Genomic DNA, 22,503 nt, shown 5'->3' on the forward strand with positions numbered 1-22,503 from the left:
AAGTTTGTGATATCATTCTGGCAGCCAGGCGTCCCTCCACAAAGACGGTATACGCCTGCCGGTGGAACAAATTTGTGGCATGGTGCACAGCAAAGGCTGTGGATCCCCTTTCCGCCCCTCTTTCTGAGGTTCTCCTCTTTCTTCTTTCTTTGGCCCAGCAGGGCTCTGCTTTGGGCACCTTGAAAGGTTATCTTGCTGCCATCTCTGCCTTCTTACGGCTTCCTGATCAGCCTTCTCTTTTAAAGTCCCCTGTAGTTTCACGCTTTCTTAAAGGCATTACTCACACGTTCCCTTCTGTCCCTTTCGTAATGCCTCAGTGGGACTTGAATCTTGTCTTAACATTTCTGATGTGCGCTCCCTTTGAGCCTCTTCACAATTGTCCTCTTCGTCTTCTGACTCTTAAGACTGCTTTCCTGGTAGCCATCACCTCGGCTAGACGGGTGAGTGAGCTCCAGGCTCTATCGTCCAAGCCTCCTTTTCTATCTGTTCATCCGGACAAGGTTGTCCTTCGGCCTCGTCCTTCCTTTCTCCCGAAAGTGGTGACCCCCTTTCATCTTGGGCAATCTGTCACCTTGACCACCTTCTTTCCGCCTCCGCATCCTTCCAAAGAGGATGAGAGGCTCCACCGTCTGGACCCAAAACGCGCGCTCTCCTTTTATTTGGACCGCACAAAACAGTTCCGGGTGGACGACCAACTTTTCTTTGGATACGTGGGTGCTAAGAAGGGGAAAGCTGTGCACAAACGGACCATCTCCCGGTGGGTCGTTTTGTGTATAAAAATCTGTTATTCTTTGGCAAAAAAGGACCCTCCTGTTGGGCTGCGAGCCCATTCTACTCGGGCCACAGCGGATACTACTGCTTTGGGACGGGGAGTCCCTTTGCAGGACATCTGTCAGGCGGCGACGTGGGCTTCGCTACACACGTTTGCCAGGCATTATTGCCTAGATAGCCAAGTCCGGAGGGATGGCTTCTTTGGCCGTTCTGTCCTCCAGGACTTTCTGGTGTGATCTTGGTTCGCAGACCCACCACCGGGGTTGGTATTGCTTGGGTATCTATTCTAAGGTGAGGAATCTAACTAACGTGTTTATTTCAGATGAACAAGTTACTTACCTTCGGTAACGATGTATCTGTAAGAAACATTAGTTAGTTAGATTCCTCACCGACCCACCCAGCCTCCCCGTTCTGCGAACTGACATCTAGGGTTAAGGTTATCCTTTTCAGGCCCCTAGACTTTTTTGGCACCAGTGTCGGTCTCTTGCATGGCTCTGCGTTCCTGGCGCGGAAAGCTATGTACAAGAACTGACGTCAGCGCGCGAGGGCGGCGTCTAAGTACTCCGACGACGTCATTCCGGCGCACGACGCCAACGACGGACGCGGAGCCGCAGACGACGCCTAGCGACGCGCAAGGGGTATTGCTACAAAAATCTTCCGGATCCAGTCTGACGCCTGGGGATATTCTAAGGTGAGGAATCTAACTAACTATTGTTTCTTACAGATACATCGTTACCGAAGGTAAGTAACTTGTTCTTAGCGGTTAGTAGCACGCACGCTGTCCGTGGGAACTAGAATCGCTTTGTAAAATCTTTTAAAGTTTTTAACTGTTGCTGTATTTGCTATCAGGTTTTTAAACTACATTGCCTACTTTGCACAAACCTTGATTTGCTCTGCCCGTCCCCGGTCCGCCACGGCTGTTGTGCCGATTGATGCAGAGGGACGTGGCTCCTCCCCCCTCTCTCTCGCATTTCGGGGGGGGTGGATTCAACACATAAGTGCCATGCCTAAACGAGCGCGCAGCGGACGCGCCCAGCGGGCGCGTTAAAGGCAAGCCCGTCTGCGCCCGTCCGCGCTCGGAGTGCGACTAGCGCTAGTCATGCTGCTCAAGCCAACACTATAGTCAGAATTGTTTGGTCTAGAGAGGAGCTATTCGCTTGCGCCCGAGCAGGGTGTTTGAACCCATCTTGTATAGATGTTTCTACATGGGGAGGGAGGATGGACCACTTGGGAGCACATTGTGATGCTTGTTCCTTTCGCATGGAGAAGCAACCAGGGAAAGTGGGCAGGAGTTTGGGCGGTGCTTGGTCATTACCATTAACAGCACATTCACGGATACCAGTGGAGTTGCAGGCCTGCTTAATTAACTGCAGGTCCCTGCCAAAACATGCAGATGACATGTGGCTCAATCTAGAAGTAAACTCCTGGGATATTATGTTTCTAACTGAAACTTGGCTAAAAGACAGTTATAATCCTGATCTTGGCCTGGCTATTCCTGAGGGCTACAGGATGGCTACAGCTAACCGGGTGGATAACAGATGAGGGGGTGGACTGGCAGTGATTTTGAGGAAAGAATGGGAAATCTTGTCTAGAAAAATCAATTTTGTAGGATCTATAGAGGCGATGTCCTTCTGCATCAGAGTGTCTCCAACCTTCTCTTATGCAGGTTTACTGGTCTATCGACCCCCAGACTCCCTGCTTTCTCATTGGCAGGAGCTGTTTGACATTATTGCAGACTTATCCCTAAAATACTCCAACTTTCTAGTTCTTGGTGACTTCAATGTCCATATGGACAAAGAGAATTGCCCTTCGGCCCTACAACTGGCCGATACTCTTTCAGGACTAAACATGATTCAGAGGGTGTCTGCACCTACTCATGCAGCCGGTCATACACTAGACTTGATCTTTTCCAATGATCATACCCTTAAGGTGATGGATCCTCTGCCACTGACCTGGATGGATCATCGACTGGTTCCCTTCACTCTAACAGGCCTGACAGGTACCAGTCAGCCCAGCTTAGAGTCTGAAGTTAGAAGAAATTGGAGGAAGGTTCTACCCGAGTGTATGGGTCCAGAACTACAGGAAACGCTCCCCCTACTTACGGGAGACCCCAATCAGGATGCGTTGGCCTTTGATAATTGGATTAGCACAGCTCTAGATAAAGTAGCCCCCATGAAAACCGTGAAACCGGCTAGAAACAAACCGACAGCTCCTTGGTTTTCTTCGGAACTCCACCAGGAGAAAAGCCTCTGCAAACGACTCGAGCGGCTATGGCGGAAAAAGTATGACGCAGAGGCTAAATGTACATATAGAATAGCATTAAAAAGATTTCACAAACTAAAACGTAACACCCTGAAGGAATACTTCGCGCATCAAATAAAAGCTTCTGATAACTCTTCAAGAGAAGTTTTTAAGCTCGTGAAGGGCTTTTTGAAGCCACAAGTCTTAAAAAGCACGATTGCCCCTTCAGCTAGTTTATGTGAAGATCTAGCTAGTTTTTTTCAGACGAAAATCCAAACTATCTATGCCTCCTTCCCCAAGACAATTACACCGAGGCCCTTAGTTAAGACCTCTCCGACGGATCAGCATGTTGAGTGCTGGTCAAGTTTCCGCCCTTTTAGTCTAGATATCTCTTTGTTGGAGCTTTGCAAAGTTAAGTCTAGCTCCCCAGCCGACCTTTGTCACCTAAGTTCTATAAAATCTTAGCCCCTTGGCTGAACCCCTTACTTAACTTTATCTGGAACTCTTCTTTGAAAACAGGCACCTACCCAACTAAGTGGAAAACAGCGTTTGTCCAGCCAATCCTGAAGAAAGAAGATGCAGACCCAGCAGACTTAAAGAATTTTAGGCCGATCTCGCTTCTCCCAGTGCCAGTTAAGGTACTTGAGAAGGAAGTCCAAATACAACTGGCCGAATTCTTGGAGTCTCACAAACTTCTTCATGATTCTCAGTCGGGTTTCAGATCGGGCTATAGTACCGAGACGGCTTTGTTGGAAGTGGCAGAAACAGTAAGGGAGACTGTGGATCAAGGTAACACTGCGATGCTAGTGCTGCTGGGTTTATCCGCAGCATTTGATACGGTGTCGCACCAGATCCTCATAGAAAGACTAGCATCCCTGGGAGTGACGGGAACTACCTTAAGATGGTTCCGTTCCTTTCTGGAGGGACGATCCCAGAAAGTGTTCCTCCGCCTGTATGTATCCTCTTCTAGCCCCTTGGCATCTGGAGTTCCGCAAGGCTCAGCCTCGAGTCCTTCCCTTTTCAATGTTTATTTGGCTCCTCTGGCCCCTATAATTGAACAACTGGGGGTAAAGGTTATCTCCTACGCTGATTATACTCAGCTCGTGTTCTCCTTTAGGGAGCACTCAGAGGCTGCATTCACTAACTTCAAGCGGTGTCTACTGAAAGTGGCATCTTGGATGACTGATAACTGCATGAAGCTAAATGCAGAAAAAATGGAGGTACTCTTTTTTTAATCAACCATCTCCCCCAGGCCAGAACTCTGGTGGCCCTCAGAACTGAATCCCCCCCCCGTGCTGGCAACTTCAGCTAGAAACCTGGGATTTAAGTTTGACTCTAATCTATCAGGAAAATCCCAGATTGGCCAGGTTTACTCCACATTTTTTTGGAAGTTGAAAGCCTTGAGAAGATTTTTTAATCTAATGCCGATGGACTGTAGAAAGTCAGTGGTCCATGCATTAGTCCTCTCACAGCTGGACTATGCAAACAGTCAATATCTAGGTCTGACAGAGTATCTTATTAGAAAGTTGCAGACCATACAAAATGCGGCAGCAAGGCTCATTAGGAATGTGCCATATCGCCATCACATCACCCCGCATCTCCGGAGCCTACACTGGCTGCCGGTCAAAAGGCGTATAGAGTTTAAGGCACTAACCCTGGCCTATAGAGCAACTAGAGGCTCTGGTCCAGTATACCTTAAGCAAAGACTCCGGAAATACCATCAAACCAGGGCGCTTCGGTCAAATCATCAGGAGCTACTTGTAATTCCACACTTTAGGAAAGCTAGGATTGGTGGCCGGGCTTTTTCGGTAAGAACAACCGTGTTATGGAATTCTATGCCCGAACATCTACGGAAGTCCAAATCAGAACGCATTTTCAGGAAAGCCCTGAAAACGTGGCTGTTCGACCTCACCTAGCAATTTTAGTGCCCCGGCTACATCACTGCTCACGCTGCTAGCGCCGGGACACCTCAGTTGGAGGTAGCCGTGCGCTCTACGAATAGCATTAATAATAATAATAATAATATACATCAGATGGTGACTAAGGGATTAAGCACATACACTGGTTTCCGCATCAGGAAGTGACGTTACAGGAGCTGTTTGTAATGCTTCGGGGGAAGAAGAAATGCCCGGTCTGGTCACCTTAACCTCTCTCGAGCATTACCAGCAATTTTACAAAGAGTATCTACTCTTCTGCCATCTCTCTTTCTCTGTCTAGCAATCACCCAGGCACTCATCCTCTATTTCCTTTCATCCCTTCTGTGGTCACTCTCTTTGTAACACGCAGTATCTGTTTCCCTCTCTTAGTTTCATTCCTTCTCTCTCTCGCTTCCTCTATCTCTTGCTCAAGCACAGACAATTTCTTTCCAAATATATCTGGCTAAACACTTATAAGTGCCCAAAGACGAGACCTATTGGCTATGCCAATGCTTGTTTTAGGTTTATATAGCGCAAACTCGACCCGAAGATATCGGGTATCATAGCGCTTTACATGAGCACCAGTTGCATTACAGACGGACACATACATTTTTCTTATGCACAGGGAGATTAAGTGATTTGCGCAGAATCACAGGATGCTAAGCGTCGTTGCTGAGACTCGAACCCGGTTCCCCAGCTTCGAGGTCAACCATTCTAGCCGTTCTTCATGATGTGTCCCGCTTCACCTAATGTGAAGGTCTCCCCTCCAACTGCTCACTTTTTATGTTTGGCTATTATAACTGTTTTGCTGATGTTAAAACTATCCGAATAAACGATTAACAATAAGAGTGGTGTGATGCCCTTTCACCTATTTTCATTCTGTAAGACTGTGCTCTTTTGCACATCAACAATAATCAAGACACGTAATTGGCAGCCTTTTAGGAAGGAACTCTTTAGAAATCGATAACAAGTAATGTAAAACAGAATAGTTTGCACTTGGATTAAATGCTGTGAATATATTCAACCAATACTTTATCACGTTGGAGAAGATATTAGCTAAATGTGCATTCTATTAATCACAAATATTCACTCTTGATTGATCGAATAATTAGCGACTATAACTCAGGAAGAAGAATACCCAGAAGGGAAAAAGTCCAAATATTCATAACAGAAGGAAACCAAACTGCTATTTCGGACTGAATCTACAGCAGAGCTTGTCCAGATACATTTTCTTTACATTCTTAACTGTGGTAACTCTTCTGTTCAACATGTTTTCTATTTAGCCCTCATATTGTTGATTATCTTTCTTTGCAGCTTTTTATTTATTAGATTAATGAAAGTTGTGATTTTGTAATGTGTGTTAATCTCTTTAACTTCTCGTATTTTTGAATGTCTGCTTCTTGTTTTTAATCATTTTATTTATGAATGTCTTGATCTGATTTACTTAAGTTTTTTTTATTCATTCATGTTGCTTTGGAAGGAAATCTCGTGCTCAGGCAGCTACCAGAAACTGAGCAGTATAGTAACTTTGTGGTGCTAGTAATCCTTTCTGCTCATTTCCTCAAACTGCTTTGCCATTTCACATTCATGTTTGAGGAGGTCTCAAGTGCTCCTGTGTTCAGAAGTGATCAAGATAAATCCCAAACCTTGGGTATGCAAATACACCTTTGACAGGTTCTCTGGCCTCAGGTTAGGGGTTGCTTTTGTTTTAGCATGCCATTTCTGTTTGTTACTGATCTCCAAGCAAGCAATGGCTAAATGAGATTTACCCAAGACTCTGCAGCATTTGTACAGTGTGTGTAATAATTGTGCATCAGTGATTACATTATTAAGTCAGGAAAGACAGCAATGCTGTCTCAAGCCCAGACCTGAAAAGGGATGAACAAACAAGATAAAATATTTATATTTTAGGAATATTCATGTTTCTAAATTTCAATCTAGTAGATATTTTATGAATTCTTTATAAACAGGAACGTCTGTGGCCTTTATGGTTCTGTTTATATCGTTAAAGCAGTGGGGTTGGCTTTTGGACTTCTTTACATACTTAACAATACTAGGATTGCCTGCTGCAGCAATCCTGTAAATAAATTACAGATTCAACAGAGAACATGGAGCCATTTGTACAGTCTTATGTAAAAATATAAAATCTTAGTTTCCATGTGACTTCTTTAAAAAACTTGATTACTGTTTTTTTTCCTAGTTAATAATTATAATGCAAAGCATAAATGTTTTATTTTTTGTTTTAAAAGGGCGAGTGTGACAAAAGCTATGGATCAGAGTTTGTCTTCAATGACCATGCAAAGGAATTAATTGTTGGAGAGATTTTTGTCCGTGTTTACAATGAGCAGCCTACGTTTCAGTTAGAGGTAAATTTTGGTTTTATTCTTCCCAGTACTTTTCCCACTATTGTAAAGTTAGCTTTCTGATAAAAAGCAGAACCTTGACTTTGTCTAATCAAGTGGCCTATATGCAAAGATGGCTCCAAATAAATAGCCCTTCAATGGGCTTCTAGTTAATGAATGGGGCTTTGGAGCTGATCCAATCTGTTACATATATGGTGGGTTAGGTTTACACTTCTGTTTTTAGTGTGGCGATACCTTGCCGTAGAACTACAAGTAAATGACCTCGCTAAATTAAGCATTTAGCTGATTAAAGATCTATGTATCCTTAGTCAAAAGACACTATTGGTGAAGGTGGAGTAAATCTTCCGAAGCAATGAACAATCCATGTATTATTTTTGTGCATGATTTATGTGGCAGCAGAGCTATGGGCTGCTCTTGAAATAAAAACCTTGTCCTCTACATTTGTTTGGTGTGGAGTTAATCGCGTGTTCCCTCAGAACTTCTTGATGGGTACGGTACGCCTTATGAGTGGTGTGTGTGTGTCTGACCTTTTTAAGAACAATTGAAAAATACACTAAAACTCACGATGTAAGAACATTTTGTCTGAACCCCTATATTGTGACTGCCACAGAAAATTACATGACTAGATATCAGTATAAAAATAGCATTAAGTGGGGCACTAGAGTGCCACATTAGTGTGAGACTCAGCCAAAGGGAATGAATATCTGCTGTGATCAACCTTAACAGCATATATGATGACATGATGGCACAGAAAATAAAGTGTGCATCTTTCCTGTGGGGATACATACCCCAATATTAGAGGCTATGGAATGTAACATGAAAGAGTGGCATCCAACGCCGGGCCCTGGATACAGACTACACAAGCTTGCCATCCCTAGCTCCGACTAACCTGCAGGCAGGAGCACTGCACCTGTGGGCCCACGATATGGTAGCGGTACTCCTGCATTGACTCTAGCACATGGGAGAGATTGACTGGTGTGCCGAGAGGGAGGCCTGCTGTGGCAGCCAGAGGCTCTGTCATAGAGAGTCTGGCAAAAAAAAAGGAGGTGAGGGGTACTATTTGGGTCCATGCTGAGGCGCCTGAGCCAGGACCCCAAGATAATGGCGGCGGGCTGAAGAACCACGCACAACAAAACTAGAGATAAGCCCGCTGGTTGCCACCTCATTTGACACAAGCAGCTGGTGAGCTTGGATATTGTTGCATGTGTAGGAAGGTGAATATCTGACTATGGTTACCCCCAACTTTTTGCCTAGTGTCTAGCTGGTTTTTCGACTTAGTTGGCCTGAGATCCTGCCATTCAGGGTCTCAGGCTGTCTGCTCTCTCTTTGAAAATCACTCCATGTACCCTAGGTACATACCCAATTGGTAAGGATCACCTTATTGGACCCTGTACAGTGTACCCTAGGTACCCAGGGCATAGGTGTACCCTAGGCCTACCAGGGGCTGCAGCATGTATTATGCCACCCCTTGCCTGGCCTTCCATTATGACACAACTGGCTGATCACTCAGCTGGGGCAAGGTTGTGTAATCACCCCTTGCTTAGGTGTAATATTCCTATACCTACCTTATATATAGACACATGTGTACCTATCAGCCACTCCTATGGCAGGCCTTAACAATCCTGGAGGCAGAGTGCTTGGTAACATGTGAGATGGTGCTCTAGCATGAGCTGAGCCTGTCTGCAGCTTTCGGAACCATGTCCTTATAGCTGTTCTATGATATAGCTTACCATATACTCTTAAAGTACCTTATAATCTTAAACGGTTATGGTAACTATGGTTTGGCTTTATCAAAACATGTCGTGTAAGGTGTCTAAAACTTTGGAATAATACCCCCATACCATTTCTGGTGATGAGGATATTATTCCTCCCTTTGAGAGGGAGAGACATGTTAAAATCCTACTTTGCTGTTTAACTCTCACCAAAGCCTCAGCATCACAAAATGGATGCTGCTGCCACAGACACGAGTCTGACCTCCTGCAGCTGGGAGCCCTCCCAGCCAGGAAGGCCTGGACGATAGGTTTCCTGCTTGGGGAGGTGCTAGCACCTCCCCAGACAGACTTTAGTGTATTAGGGCAGGGAGGGCTGAAAGGAATGAGACATGCCTGGGGCACACAAGGTGCTCCATGCATAGTCCAGTTCAAACCAGTGCTGGGACACTCCAGCCCCAGCTCTGGCGCGAAACTGGACAAAGGAAAGGGGGTGTAACCACTCCCCTTCCTGGTCCCACCCATAGGAGGGACCTTGCAGTTAGCCCAGCCCACTAGCCCAGTATATCCGTAGCTAGCTGAGCCCTGCTAAATTAGATTAACCTGAATCTGCAACTTGAACAGAAACTCTGGACCTTCGACATTCGACCTCAGGAAGAAGACTGAAGAAATCTCCCTTGTGGCCAAGGAGTGACCACCCTGGGCAACCAGGCACCATTCAGCGACCGCTGCTTGCTTTGCGACTGAATCCTACGAGGGACGACTGCAGAGACTGACCAGCGCCGAGACTTCCAGACACCTCTGAACCAGATCCACATCTCCAGCGAAGCTGAGTCCCGTGGAGGCGACGAGGGACGTGGGACCGGCGACTTGGGAAAAGTGGCTAGTAACTGACTAGCGCGACTTCCGAGGCTCCCTCGAGGCTGTGCTTGGGGAATTGAGAAGCCCCACTCCCGAGCACCATCTGCAAAGAAGACCAGCTCCCCACACTTCACGTGTTCTGCGTAGGGCCCTTCTGCACCTGTGTTGCTCGACGTGTTGTCCGGTTGCTGGCCCGTTGGCTAGTAGCCTCTGCGACGACGAACCTTTTGTTTCATCTTGCTGGTCCGGCTCCTCCAGACTGGCACCCGCTCCTCTGTGAAAGAGAAGCACCCCAGACCTTCCTGGTCTGCACCAGAAGCAAGTCCTCCATTCTGCGTGGGTTCCGCTTGCCAAGGCTTGTTGGGTCCTGACTCGACATCGACGCCGCCGACAGCAAGAGCCTTCGTGGGACAGCTCACCTCCTGGTCCTGGTCGTCCTCGACGTCTCCTGGTAACCGTGGCTGCTGCAACAAGCTTCACCTCTTCACCTGCATCTTCATGACATTGCCTGGTTCCTTCCTGGTTCCTTCCCGGCTCCTGGCTGGTGACCTAGACTCTGTCCCTTCTGCTTGCAGGTTCCTTCCTTCTTGATCCCCTCCTTGGGATCCACCGGACACTCTTCACTGACTGCCTGTCAGCAACTTTCCTTCAGGCATCCATAGAAGTCAACGACGAAACCCGACGCAAGTTCACACCTATGCACCCGCAGCCCGTGGGCTAGGTAACTTGAGTACTTCGGTGCTCACAAGGGTATTGAGTATCCTAGGGTCTAGTTTCCGAGTCTCGACTTTCTAGCTATACCAGAAGTGTCCTAAAACTGTTACTTTCTAACTGCTAGTAATTCTATCGACTTTTACGCATTACGCCTGAGTGTTTCCACTCTGCACCTGAATCCCGTGGGCCTCCCACTTCCTAACCTTTGGTAGTATAGTGTAGCCCCAGCGATTCCCTAGGCCTAGGCCTATCCTGTGTTTGTGACAGTGGTTCTTATACCACTTACTTAGTATATGGTTTGCGTGGCCCCTAGGGCCTAATTGTATTACTTACCTGTGTGACTTAATGTATGCTTAAATAAGACTGTGTTGTACTTACCTCGAATCTCATAAAGAGTGCTGAGGGTTTGACTAGAATAAATACATTCTTTTTTTATATATATCTGTTGTAGTTTCCTTTCATTTGGTATTCAAGGGATTACATATGGTATAACAGCTGGCTTCACATGCCATTCAGAGTTTAGCCTAAGACTGCTCTTGTCCATGCTACCACTAGGATAGCTGGTCTATAAGGTTGACTTTACAACCAATCACCATAAGGGCTGTTTGGACTGATACAGGGTGTACACTAGAATTAGTGACATCATATATCAGGCCAACTTCTCACAGCATGCATTTCTGTTACTTAGCTTTTCCCTGGTACACTATAATAGGTGGCTTGCCTCAACACTTATGGGGGCAGAAGGCTGGACCTGTAATTTCTGTAATCTTCTAGACTGTAGTGCCTCTAATCTTACTACTTGGGACTTGTTAATTGCTGCTATTGATATTGCCTACCTGCTGCATCAACCCCTGTGCCCCCCTGTGATTGAAGATAGTGCAGGGGCATTTTCCCAGTGAATTGCCAGATATGGGAAAACCTGATAATTGGCAGGCCAAGCTTGTGTTCAGCCTGAAAAGACCAGCTGAGTCCCCTTGACCACGGGCCCTTAGTGCTGGAATTGGAGAACATGGATGTTTCCTCCCATAGCAGCGAATGCAATATGAAAACAATTTTCCGAAACATGCAACAAAGTCTGAAATCAGTAGACACAAAGATAGACTAGTGGACAATAAGAATTGATCAAATGAAAGACAAGAAAGTTTGAATAAATAGGCCATGAGACTACATATGTCAGAACGACGTGTCTCTGATAATGAGCTTCAGCTCAATAAGCGCGCAAGCACAATGCTCTCAAAAAAGACTTGCCGACCAAACGTACCATGAACAAGGACTTGGAGGATCGCTCTCAAAGAAACCACCTCAGAATCATCAGCATGCCAGAGTATTCTGCTACGGGCTCAATAAAACACCTTACAAAGTCACTACTGACTGATCTATGTGGCGGAGACAGTATCTGCCCATTTATGTTGTTGAACAGGCCCACCATTCCCCAGCATAAGAAAGGATCCAGAAGATTTTTCATGAGCAGCAACCCTGGGCGCCTGTAGGTGCCATTGATCGGTTCTGCGCGGTGGCTGCACGGAAGTGACTCCTCGTCTCCCTATGTAGGGGCCACTTTGCTCAGCCAGCACAGATCCTAGAGAAGAGCTACCACTCTGTCAGTTTTTGACAGAATTTTTGTGACATTTTGTCAAATTTTATTACAGGTTTTAACCTCCTGGTGTGTCGAGGATGTTATTGAGGAAAACAGGTTTCAAATCCTGTGGCGACTGTCACCGCGCCATGTCTGTGGTGTTTGCAGCGTGTCCAAGATTCCAGGTCGTGCTCCGATTATCTGATAGAGACTACTAGCCACAGATTCCTTAATGTAGAATTATCCCCAGGCGTGAGACTGGACACGTAAAACTTTCTTGCCCAGCATCTCTGCGCGTCGGGGGCGGCACCACTCGACTCCGCCCGACGTCCTCCGCGGGCGTGTCGTCAGCGAGGTTACATAAGCCCCACCCCTGCGCGCTGATGTCAGTTTTCTTCTTTTCTGTGTGCAACGCGGATCCGGATCTTGTCCCTGGCCTCCTTCAGGCCTTCTTTTCCACTTTTAGGCAATTTTGTTGAGAACAGTGTGCAAATGCCTTCTGGCTTTAAGATGTGCTCGTCTTGCGCGCGCCAGATTCCGGCAACGGATCCTCACCTCATCTGCATGTGGTGTTTGGGGGAGCACCACGACTCCACGGACTGCGAGGCATGTCAGTAAATGAAGCCGAAGTCCCGGCGGGAGCGCCGGATGAAACTCATTTTGGCATGCATGTCCAGGTCGGTGGCATCGCCGCGTCCGTCCCCCGTGGATGGCTTCAAGAACCGCCGCTTCCGTCTCTGACATCGTCCTTCTCCCAGGCCGCAAGGGCGTCCCTCACCTGTTGGTAAGTGTCGCAGTTTGTCCCCGAGGCCCGGTCCCCAGCCTGTTGGGGGCGTGGGTTCTCCGCGGATGGTGCGGCCCCGCGCGTCGCCACCCTATCCGCCGTTCCCCGGCACGGGGCGACCAGAGCCCAGATGGAGGCCTATGCGGCGGCCTTGCAGGCCTCTTTGGCTGTTCCTCCTTCTCCGTCTCTACCTGGGATGTCTGCGGATCCCTTGCCGCGTGCGGAGACTTCTGCGGTGGCTCCGGCGCCAACAGGTTCGGATCCAGGCTCGGCGGATGTGGTGCCATCTGAAAGAGACACGTTAGTGATAGATTCCTTACCTTAAGAATATTCCCAAGGTGTCAGTCTGGATCCGGAAAGTTTTCTGCTTAGCAGTACTCCTGCGTGCCAGTAGGTGGCGTCTCTGCGCGCGTCACAGGCGTCGTGCACGCCGGGATGACGTTACGGAGGCTACTTAGGCGCCACCCATGCGCGCTGACGTCAGTTCTTTCTTTTTCCATGCCGAAAGCGCAGTTCCGGATTGAGCACGTACCTCGGTCAATTTATGACCACTTTTTGTCTTCTCCTCTTGTCTCCTGGTGCACGTAGGGAGGCCCGGCTTTAAGTCTTGCGGGTCGACCCCCATGATGTCTGCCTCTACTGCCTGGAGACCGACCACGACTCCTGGGATTGTCGGGACTGCCGTGCCATGGCCCGAAAGCATTGCGGGAGCTTCGGCGGAAGTTGCTGCAGGTCAGGCACTCCTCTTGCCGCCGCTCCGGGTCTAAGGGCCGTTCGCGAGACCACTCGCGGGACTGCACCCATCGCTCCTCGGACTCTTAAGATTCTAAGTCTTCACCTTCAGATTCCGGTAAGCGAGGCCATAAGAAGAAGTCGAAGAAGCGTGTTCGCTCTCCGAAGTCCCCCTGTCGCTCCCCGGAGCCGGTGAGGACTGGGACGGATCTGAGGACCCCCTTGCGCGGCAGTGTGACTCCGAGCAGGATAGGGTGGATGACCTTCAAGACGCGGGTGAACTTGATGTGTCTTCTGACCCGGGGTTTGCCTCGATTCGTTTGCCTCGCCTCTGCCTACTATGGAGGAGGGCGCTTCCTACTCTATGGTGATGCGTCGAGCCACTGAGACGCTCCACCTCGACCTCCGTACGGTGGCCCATAAGATCAGCCTCCTTATGGATGTGCTCCAGACGGCGTCTACGTCGTCGGAGCCGCTGCTTCCTTTCAATGATGCCTTTACCGAAGTCCTCTTGGGTACTTGGTTGCAGCCGGCCTCGGGGGCGCCGATGGATAAGAACGCCGCTAGGCATCATCGCCCGGCGCCTGGTGATCCCGCCTTCTTGACCACTCACCCAACACCTGAGAGCCTGGTCATTCAGGCCTCTACATCGCAGAGTGCCTTTCCCTTGGCTCCGCCGGACAAGTACTCTAAAAGGCTGGACCAATATGGCAAGAGGTTGTTCTCCTCAGCCAGTTTAGGGTTGAGATCTATTAATACTGCCTTCGTATTGGGCCGTTACTCCCACGCAGTGTGGGATTCGGTGGCGGAGGTTATGCCTCAGTGCTCTGAGGAGGTCCAGGCTGTCCTTTCCCAAGCAATTGCGGAGGGCAAGGATGCGGCGAAGTTTACCATCAGGTGTGGTTAGGACACCGCTGATTCGTTGGGCAGGGCGCTTTCCACGACAGTGGCGTTGCGGCGCCACGCCTGGTTGCGTTCCACTGGCTTCTCACCCGATGTCCAGAGCTCGCTCCTGGACATGCCGTTCGATGGCTCCCGCCTCTTTGGTGATAAGGCTGACAATGCCCTGGAGCGCTTTAAAGACTCTCGTGCCACGGCCAAGTCTTTGGGTCTTTCCTCGAAAAATCCTGCCCTGATGAGGTTTAGTTCCTTTCGTGGCCAGGGCAGGGGTACCCAGGTGCGCTCTTCCAGCAAGCCTGTGCAGAGCCAGCCTCAGCGAGGCCGCGGACGTGGGTTCCGCAGGGGCGGGTCTGGTAACCAGCGTGCGGGGCAGTCCACTTCCACCCCGCTACTTCCGCCTCGAAACCTTCCTAATCCGAGCTTCAGGGGGCACCCCACGGCAGTGGGTGGCAGTGTTCACCTCCACCACTGGCGCGAGATTACGTCGGACAAGTGGGTGCTGCAGATAATCTGCCAAGGTTACTTGCTCCCCTTTCTGTCCTCCCATCCAGCCATGCCACTTCGGTACCACCGCATGTTGGGGGATCATTTGGCTCTTCTCCGTCAGGAAGTCACAGCCCTCCTGGCCAAGGGGGCCATCAAGTACGTTCCCGATCAGGAAGTAGGGAGTGGTTGCTATTCCCACTACTTCCTGGTCCCCAAGAAGAACAAGGGGGGCCTGCGCCCCATCTTGGACCTCCGGGACGTCAATTGCGTCCTCCGGAAGTAGAAGTTGAAGATGCTGACTCTGGCACAGGTCCTTTCTAGCCTGGACACTGGAGACTGGATGGTAGCGTTGGACTTGCAGGACGCCTATTTTCACATTCCTGTCCTGCCGGTCCACCGGCGTTACCTGCGGTTCACGGTAGGCCAGGAGCATTTTCAGTTTGCCATGCTCCCCTTCAGCCTTACCAGCGCCCCTCGGGTGTTCACGAAGGTGATGGCGTGGTCGCAGCTCATCTGCGCAGGTCAGGGTTGTCAGTCTTCTCCTACCTCAACGACTGGCTGTTGAAGGCGGGTTCCCCCCAGGCAGTTGTCTCCCACCTCCAGACTACGGCCGACCTCCTGCATCTGCTGGGGTTCTCCATCAATGTGCCGAAGTCGCACCTGAGTCCCCCTCAGAAGCTCCCTTTCATCAGAGTGGTTTTGGATTCGAGGCTGTTTCGGGTTTATCCTCTCGAACAGCGAATCCGGGATATTCAGGCTATGGTTCCGCTCTTTCAGCCTCTATCCCGGTTTTCGGTCAGGCAGTCCCTCCGGCTTCTGGGCCTGATGGCCTCCTGCATCCTGCTGGTGCTGCATGCCAGATGGCATATGCGGGCTCTGCAGTGAGACCTGAAGTTCCAGTGGGCGCAGCATCAGGGCAACCTGTCCGATCATGTCCAGATCTCAGAGGGCACTGCACGTCAATTGCAGTGGTGGCTCACGAATCGCGATTGGGTCAATGGCAGATCCCTCTCCCTTCCCCAACCGGAGCACACGGTAGTGACGGATGCGTCCCTCCTCGGCTGGGGAGGCCACATGGGAGAGGCAGAGATCAGAGGCCTCTGGTCTCCAGCGGAGTCCCGGCTCCATATCAACCTTCTGGAGCTGCGGGCGATCCGGCTTGCACTGAAGGCATTTCTTCCCACTGTCCGGGGAAGTGTAGTGCAGGTGTTCACGGACAACCCCACTGCCATGTGGTATTGCAACAAACAGGGCGGGATGGGGTCGTGGACCATTTGTCAGGAGGCTCTGCGTCTCTGGATGTGGCTGGGACATCAAGGCATTACCTTGGTGGTTCGACACCTGGCAGGTTCTCTGAACGCCAGGGCGGACAAACTCAGCCGCCGGTGCATGGTGGATCACGAGTAGCGTCTGAACTTGGATGTGGCGCAAGGTCTCTTTCTACGATGGGGAGAGCCTTGGTTAGAACTATTCGCCTCCGAAGAGAACGCGCAATGTCATCAGTTCTGTGCGTTGGAATTTCCAAGGCGGCACTCGCTCAGATGCTTTTCGTCTCGAGTGGAGCTGCGGTCTGTTGTACGCCTTTCCGCCTATACCACTTCTGCCCAGAGTGCTGAAAAAGATCAGGCGCGACCGGGCTCAAGTTATTCTTGTGGCTCCGGACTGGGCTCGAAGAGTATGGTATCCCGAGCTACTCAGTATGAGCATCGATCCCCCGCTCCGTCTGCCTCTTCGGGAGGATCTTCTGTCGCAGCAGCAGGGGACGGTCCTCCACCCGAACCTGTCCAGCCTCCACCTCCATGCTTGGCGATTGAGCGGCGACAGTTGACACCTTTCGATCTTCCTCCCGAAGTCTGTGATGTCATCTTGGCAGCCATGGAATCCCTCCACTAAAACGGTGTACGCCTGTAGGTGGAACAGATTTGTGGCATGGTGCACAGCTAAGACTGTGGATCCCCTTTCTGCCCCTCTTTCTGAGGTTCTCCTGTTCCTTCTTTCTTTGGCCCAGCAGGGCTACGCTCTGGGCACTCTTAAAGGTTATCTTTCGGCTAGCTCTGCCTTCCTACGGCTTTCTGATCAGCCTTCTCATTTAAAGTCCCCGGTTGTCAACCGTTTTCTTTATGCATACGTTCCCACCTGTGCCCTTCATAATGCCTCAGTGGGACTTGAATCTTGTCTTGAATTTTCTGATGTGCACTCTCTTTGAGCCCCTTCATACCTGTCCCTTACGTCTTCTTACTCTCAAGACGGCTTTCCTGGTAGCTATCACCCCTGCCAGGAGAGTGAGTGAGCTCCAGGCTCTTTCTTCCAAACCTCCTTTCCTTTCTGTTCATCTGGACAAGGTGATTCTGAGGACACGGCCTTCTTTCTTGCCAAAGGTTGACACGCCCTTCCACATCGGGCAGACCATCACTTTGCCCACCTTTTTTCCGCCTCCGCATCCTTCACGGGAAGAGGAGCGGCTCCACCGTCTGGACCCAAAACGTGCGCTTGCATTCTATCTGCAGCATACATAGCAGTTCAGGGTGGATGATCAGCTCTTTGTTGGCTACGTGGGCGCCAAAATAGGTCGGGCGGTGCACAAACGGACCATCTCCCGGTGGGTCGTTCTGCGCATCAAAGCATGTTACTCCTTGACCAAGGAGGAGCCTTCTGTGGGTCTGCGTGCCCATTCGACCAGGGCAACTGCAGCCACTACTGCCTTGGGATGCGGTGTCCCCTTACAGGATATTACTCAGGCAGCTACGTGGGCCTCGCTGCACACGTTTACCAAGCACTACTGCCTTGACAGTCAAGTCCTGAGAGACGGCTTCTTTGGCTGTTCTGTGCTCCGCGACTTTCTGGTGGACTCTTGTTCGCAGACCCACCACCGGGGTTGGTATTGCTGGGGTATCTATTCTAAGGTAAGGAATCTATCACGAACGTGTCTCTTTCATATGCACAGGTTACTACGTGTGTAACGATCTATCTGTAAGAGACATTAGTTAGTGATAGATTCCTTACCGCCCCACCCATCCTCCCCGTTCTGCGAACTGATTACTAGGGTTATGGTCATCCCCTTTTAGGGCCCTAGTGCACCAAAGGTCAGTTTCTTGCATGACTCTGCGTTTCGGCGCGGAAAGTTGTGTACAGAACTGACGTCAGCGCGCATGGGTGGCGCCTAAGTAGCCTCCGTGACGTCGTCCTGGTGCACACGACGCCGGTGACGGGTGCGAAGCCGAATGGCGCCACCTACTGGCGTGCAGGGGTACTGCTAAGCAGAAAACTTTCCAGATCCAGACTGACGCCTGGGGAATATTCTAAGGTAAGGAATCTATCACTAACTAATGTCTCTTACAGATATATCGTTACATAAGTAGTAACTTGTGTGTCGGGGTGCGGCCCTTCGGGGTTCCCTCCTTCGGACCACGGCGCCTCTGCCTCGCCGCACACCCCCGCGGCGGCCTTGTCCGAGGCCGAGGTGACGCCGCTCAGGCGCCGATGTCCCCGGGCCCCCTCTGTCCCTCCACGCCGGTGGGTGCCGCGTCGGAGGTCGAGTTGACGCCTTTTTGGCACCGTTCTTTAGCCGCCCCGGCTCCGACCCAGCCTCGGTCTCCTGCGCCGCGTGTTGTGGCGGAGGTCGTTCCGGCGTCCCCTTCGGCGCCAGTCGACGTTGACCTGACACTGATCGCGGACTCTACAGTGTGTTCCCGGAGAACGTTAGGGAACGGCTAGTAGACCTTCCCTTTGATGGTACTCTTTTGTTCCACGCCCCTGCGGATTCTGCCATTCAGAGGTTTCTTGTGGGGGTTTGTCCTCCTCCTCCCCCTCAGTGACCTGTAGTCTGTCTGTGTTTTGGGAGGTGTTCTTCCGTTGTTTTCCTGGGGCCTTGTAGCAAATAGCCCCGGTTGTGTGTTCTGTATAGTTGATGTGCCTTCAGGTCCTTTTGTTAGGCCTTTGGTGCTGTTGGCTTCTGTTTCGGCCCTTTTTTGACTTGTGGTATTGGCTGTTATATAAGCCGTGTAGGCCCTGAGATTAGGCCTTCTGTGTATTCTTTTTGGCTGCTTGGCAAGCTGTCTGTGGTTTTCTTTGCAGGTTTTCCTGTTATCCTCTGATGCGGAATTTTTTTCCTAAGAGGGTTCCCATGTTCTGGGACGTTACATGCCCTATGTGGGGTACTGGTAGCTATTATATAGCTCTATCATGTGCTGGGGAGGTGTGGTCGTCCTTCGGGCTTCTGCTCTCCGTGGCGTCACGGTAGGTCGCAGGTGCTATCTTCTTGCTGATGGTGTTGGAGTGGTTTGCGTTGCGCCCAGGTCCGTCCTTATCCTGGATCGCTGTGTTGCTGTCTGCGGCAGTGCGTTGTAGCGGTTTGCACTTCTGTCCGCCTTGGTCCTTTATCTGGTGTTCTGGGGGGGAGACTGGTTTCCCTGGTTTTTGTGTCCTGGTGGACGGCTTGGTCCGTCCCCCGTCTCTCTCCTTCTTTCTGCCTGGTTCCACCTCCTTCGTGGGTCAGTGTGTGCCGGCTCCTCCCTTGAGGTGTGTACTGGCCCTTCTTGGCCCTTCCTGGCCTCTGCCTTCAGCTGGCGCCACTGTTCCGTGATGTGGTCTGCTGCTGGCTGTGTATGCCGGTGCAGGCCCGTGTGTTCTACTACACGCTTGTGGCCTTTGCTGTATTCTCTTGTGCCTTTCTTCTTCGGTCTGCACTTTTGGCGGTGCAGCCGTCCCTGCCTTGTCAGCTGATGCGGCTGGGGTGTATACAGCTCTTTCTGTCTCTGTGTATGTGTTCTTCACGTGGGCCCTGCCTCCAGTTCTGCCTCTTCTCCCTGAGGGCTGAAGTGGTCCTTATGTTCTTTGTGGCTTTTCGGGCGCTGCCTGTCCCTGTGGGGGTGTTGGACGGTTCTCCATTGGTTGGGCTCAAGATTTCCGGGCCTTTCCCTTCTTGGCCCTCTGACGGGTTACCTGCTGGGGCACTGTGTCTCTCCTGGTGGGGAGGCTCTCTCGCCGGCCCTCCTCCCTTCTGGGCATGGCTAGGGTATCAATTCAACGTTAAGGAATCTGCAGCTAGTAGTCTCTATCAGATGTACAAGTTACTTACCTTCGGTAACGATGTATCTGGTAGAGACGATTCTAGCCGCAGATTTCTTCACGACCCGCCCTTCCTCCCCGTTTTGCGAGGATCCTCCGCTTGGGTTTCTGCAGTCGCCCCCCTCTGGGTGACTTGTCTTCTGTGGGTGTCCTCTTCATTTTTCTTCCGGTCAGGCATCCCTCTAGCTGGTTTCTCTCCAGCGTGAGGGCTTACTTTTGCTCTTGCCTCTGTTGTTGGAGTTTCTGACCCCTGACCGGTCTTCTTCGTTAGGGGTTCTTTTACCTGTCCTTTGACTTACTACTCCTTTCGGAGGATATGGACCCCCCCCCCTTGGCACTGTAGTCTGCGGATGGATTACCTGTTCTTTGACCTCCTCCTTCTTACAGGAGGTATGGCCATCCTTGGCAGTGTAGTCTGGGGTGGTTTGCTGTTGCTCCTCTGTTCAGGGCTTGTGGCCCTTCCCCGTGTGGTCGTGGTTGCAGTCTCTCTCTCTCTCTCTCTCTCTCTCTCTCTCTCTCTCTCTCTCTCTCTCTCTCTCTCTCTCTCTCTCTCTCTCTCTCTCTCTCTCTCTCTCTCTTTCTCATTCTCTCTCTCTCTCTCTCTCTCTTTCTCTCTTTCTCTCTTTCGCTCTCTCTTTCTCTATTTCTCTCTCTCTCTCTCTCTATCTTTCTCTCTCTCTCTCTTTCTCTCTCTCTCTCTTTCTTCCCCCCCCCCCACCCACCTTCACATGTTTGTGCCTCCAGGAGGGCCCTTGGCTTGCAAGGTGGGTCCACGGCATGGTGCTTTGCACTTTTCTTGCTATGGCCTTGCTACTCTGGCCTTCTGGTGCTTTCGCCTTGGCTTGCACTGTTGTTCCTCAGAGTGGTGCTCTGCTCTGGCCTGCTGTTGTTGCTTTCTGGTGCTTTGCTGCCACCTGGTGATGTTTCTCTTTCTTTTGTTTCTCTGTTTGTTTCGCACACTGTTCCCATGCTTTGTAAGTTTTGTTGTGATGGCTCCGCGTTGTGTAGTGGAAAAGTTCTCCGAAGCAAACTGACATCAGTGCACCGGGGTGGGGCTGATGTGACCTCGCTGACGTCATGTCTGCGGAGAATGTCGGGTGGAGTCTTGTGGTGCCACCCCCCAGCACGCAGAGATGCTGGGCAAGAAAGTTTTCTGGGTCCAGTCTCACGCCTGGGGATAATTCTACGTTAAGGAATCTGCGGCTAGAATCGTCCCTACCAAATACATTGTTACCGAAGGTAAGTAACTTGTACGCCAGGTTATGGCATGCAACTCCACGGAAGTCCCTGTCCTTTTCGAGAGGAATGTCCTGCGACCATTCCAGGAGTTCAAAGTCTTCGTCCCTTTCGAAATTGTCAAGGCATTCAGGTAAGGAGCACAAAAAACACAACAGAAGCTGAAACGTGCTTCAACTTCTGGTCCGTTGGCCACTGCAACAAAGGAACATTCGGCGCTCGCGGCCTGGTTCCTCGGAACCTGGGCCTACTCCATGCCACCCCAATTATCCAGGAGCCAGAGCGATCCCTACTCAAATTAATGAGTTTTATGATGCCATGCAGCCCGACCCCTCAGGCATCTCTTCGGGGTCAGGGGGGGCCCCATCTGATTCCGTACCAGCAGCTTTGGCCTGGATGGGCCCCCATGGATCCGGCCCACTGGCAACACCAGCCCCATTGTGATTCCCGAGTCCGAGTTGGAGCTAGAGCTGCGTTCACCCATGTTGATTCCGGTGCCAACAGGACCCCCATGTCCTAGGTCGGAGCCTGAGCCCTATTCCGAAGGGCTAGGCCTCAGGGAGGAATAGGAGAGGTTGCTGAACTCTTTAGAATTCTAGCATTATGATCAGGATATGGATTGGTGTGAGGAACTGGATAATGCCAGTGGATTGGATACATCTCTGTATACCGGCATGCATTATCCCCCTACCGTGGCTACCGAGGAGGGAGCTACATACGCAGTGGTGGTGCAGACAGCGGCTGAGGTCTTCGACCTTCAGTTGCCTCAGTGGCAGTCTAGACCAACATCTTAACAAAGGTGCTGCAACTGGGAGTCTCATCATCTGACGCCCTACTCCCATTCAATGAAGCCTTCACCGATGTCATTCTGGGGACGTGGTCCAAAGCCAGCACAGGGGCTTCTGTAAATAGGACGATTGCTCACTGCCCTGCTCCAGGGGACCCATATTTCTTCACCCAACACCCTAACCCAGATTGCTTGGTGGTCCAAGCCTCCACTTCCCATGATACGTTCTCTGCCGCTCCAGACAGGTAATCAAAGAGGCTGGACAGCTTGTGACAGAAAATGTTTTCTTCCACCATCCTTGCATTGCGGTCAGTGAACACTGCATGCTTATTAGGCTGCTACTCCACGCACTGGTGGAAA

The 22,503-nt window shown here is 50.7% G+C and overlaps 1 protein-coding gene across 5 annotated transcripts in view; it reads left to right on the plus strand.

Annotated features, from left to right (window-relative positions):
- Positions 1–22,503, plus strand: part of DNAJC13 (DnaJ heat shock protein family (Hsp40) member C13) — a 1,667,846-nt gene that overhangs the window by 1,089,049 nt on the left and 556,294 nt on the right. For all 5 annotated transcript variants that reach the window (XR_014970022.1, XM_085630673.1, XM_085630671.1 and 2 more), the window contains one exon: positions 7,178–7,294. Coding sequence is in view for 4 of the 5 variants with exons in the window: in XM_085630673.1 (XP_085486799.1) it covers positions 7,178–7,294 (117 nt within the window). In the remaining variant the exon portion in view is untranslated. The remainder of the gene's footprint in view (positions 1–7,177; positions 7,295–22,503) is intronic.

The sequence above is a fragment of the Triturus cristatus genome, chromosome 10 (assembly GCF_964204655.1).
Source record: "Triturus cristatus chromosome 10, aTriCri1.1, whole genome shotgun sequence".
Lineage (NCBI taxonomy): Eukaryota > Metazoa > Chordata > Amphibia > Caudata > Salamandridae > Triturus > Triturus cristatus.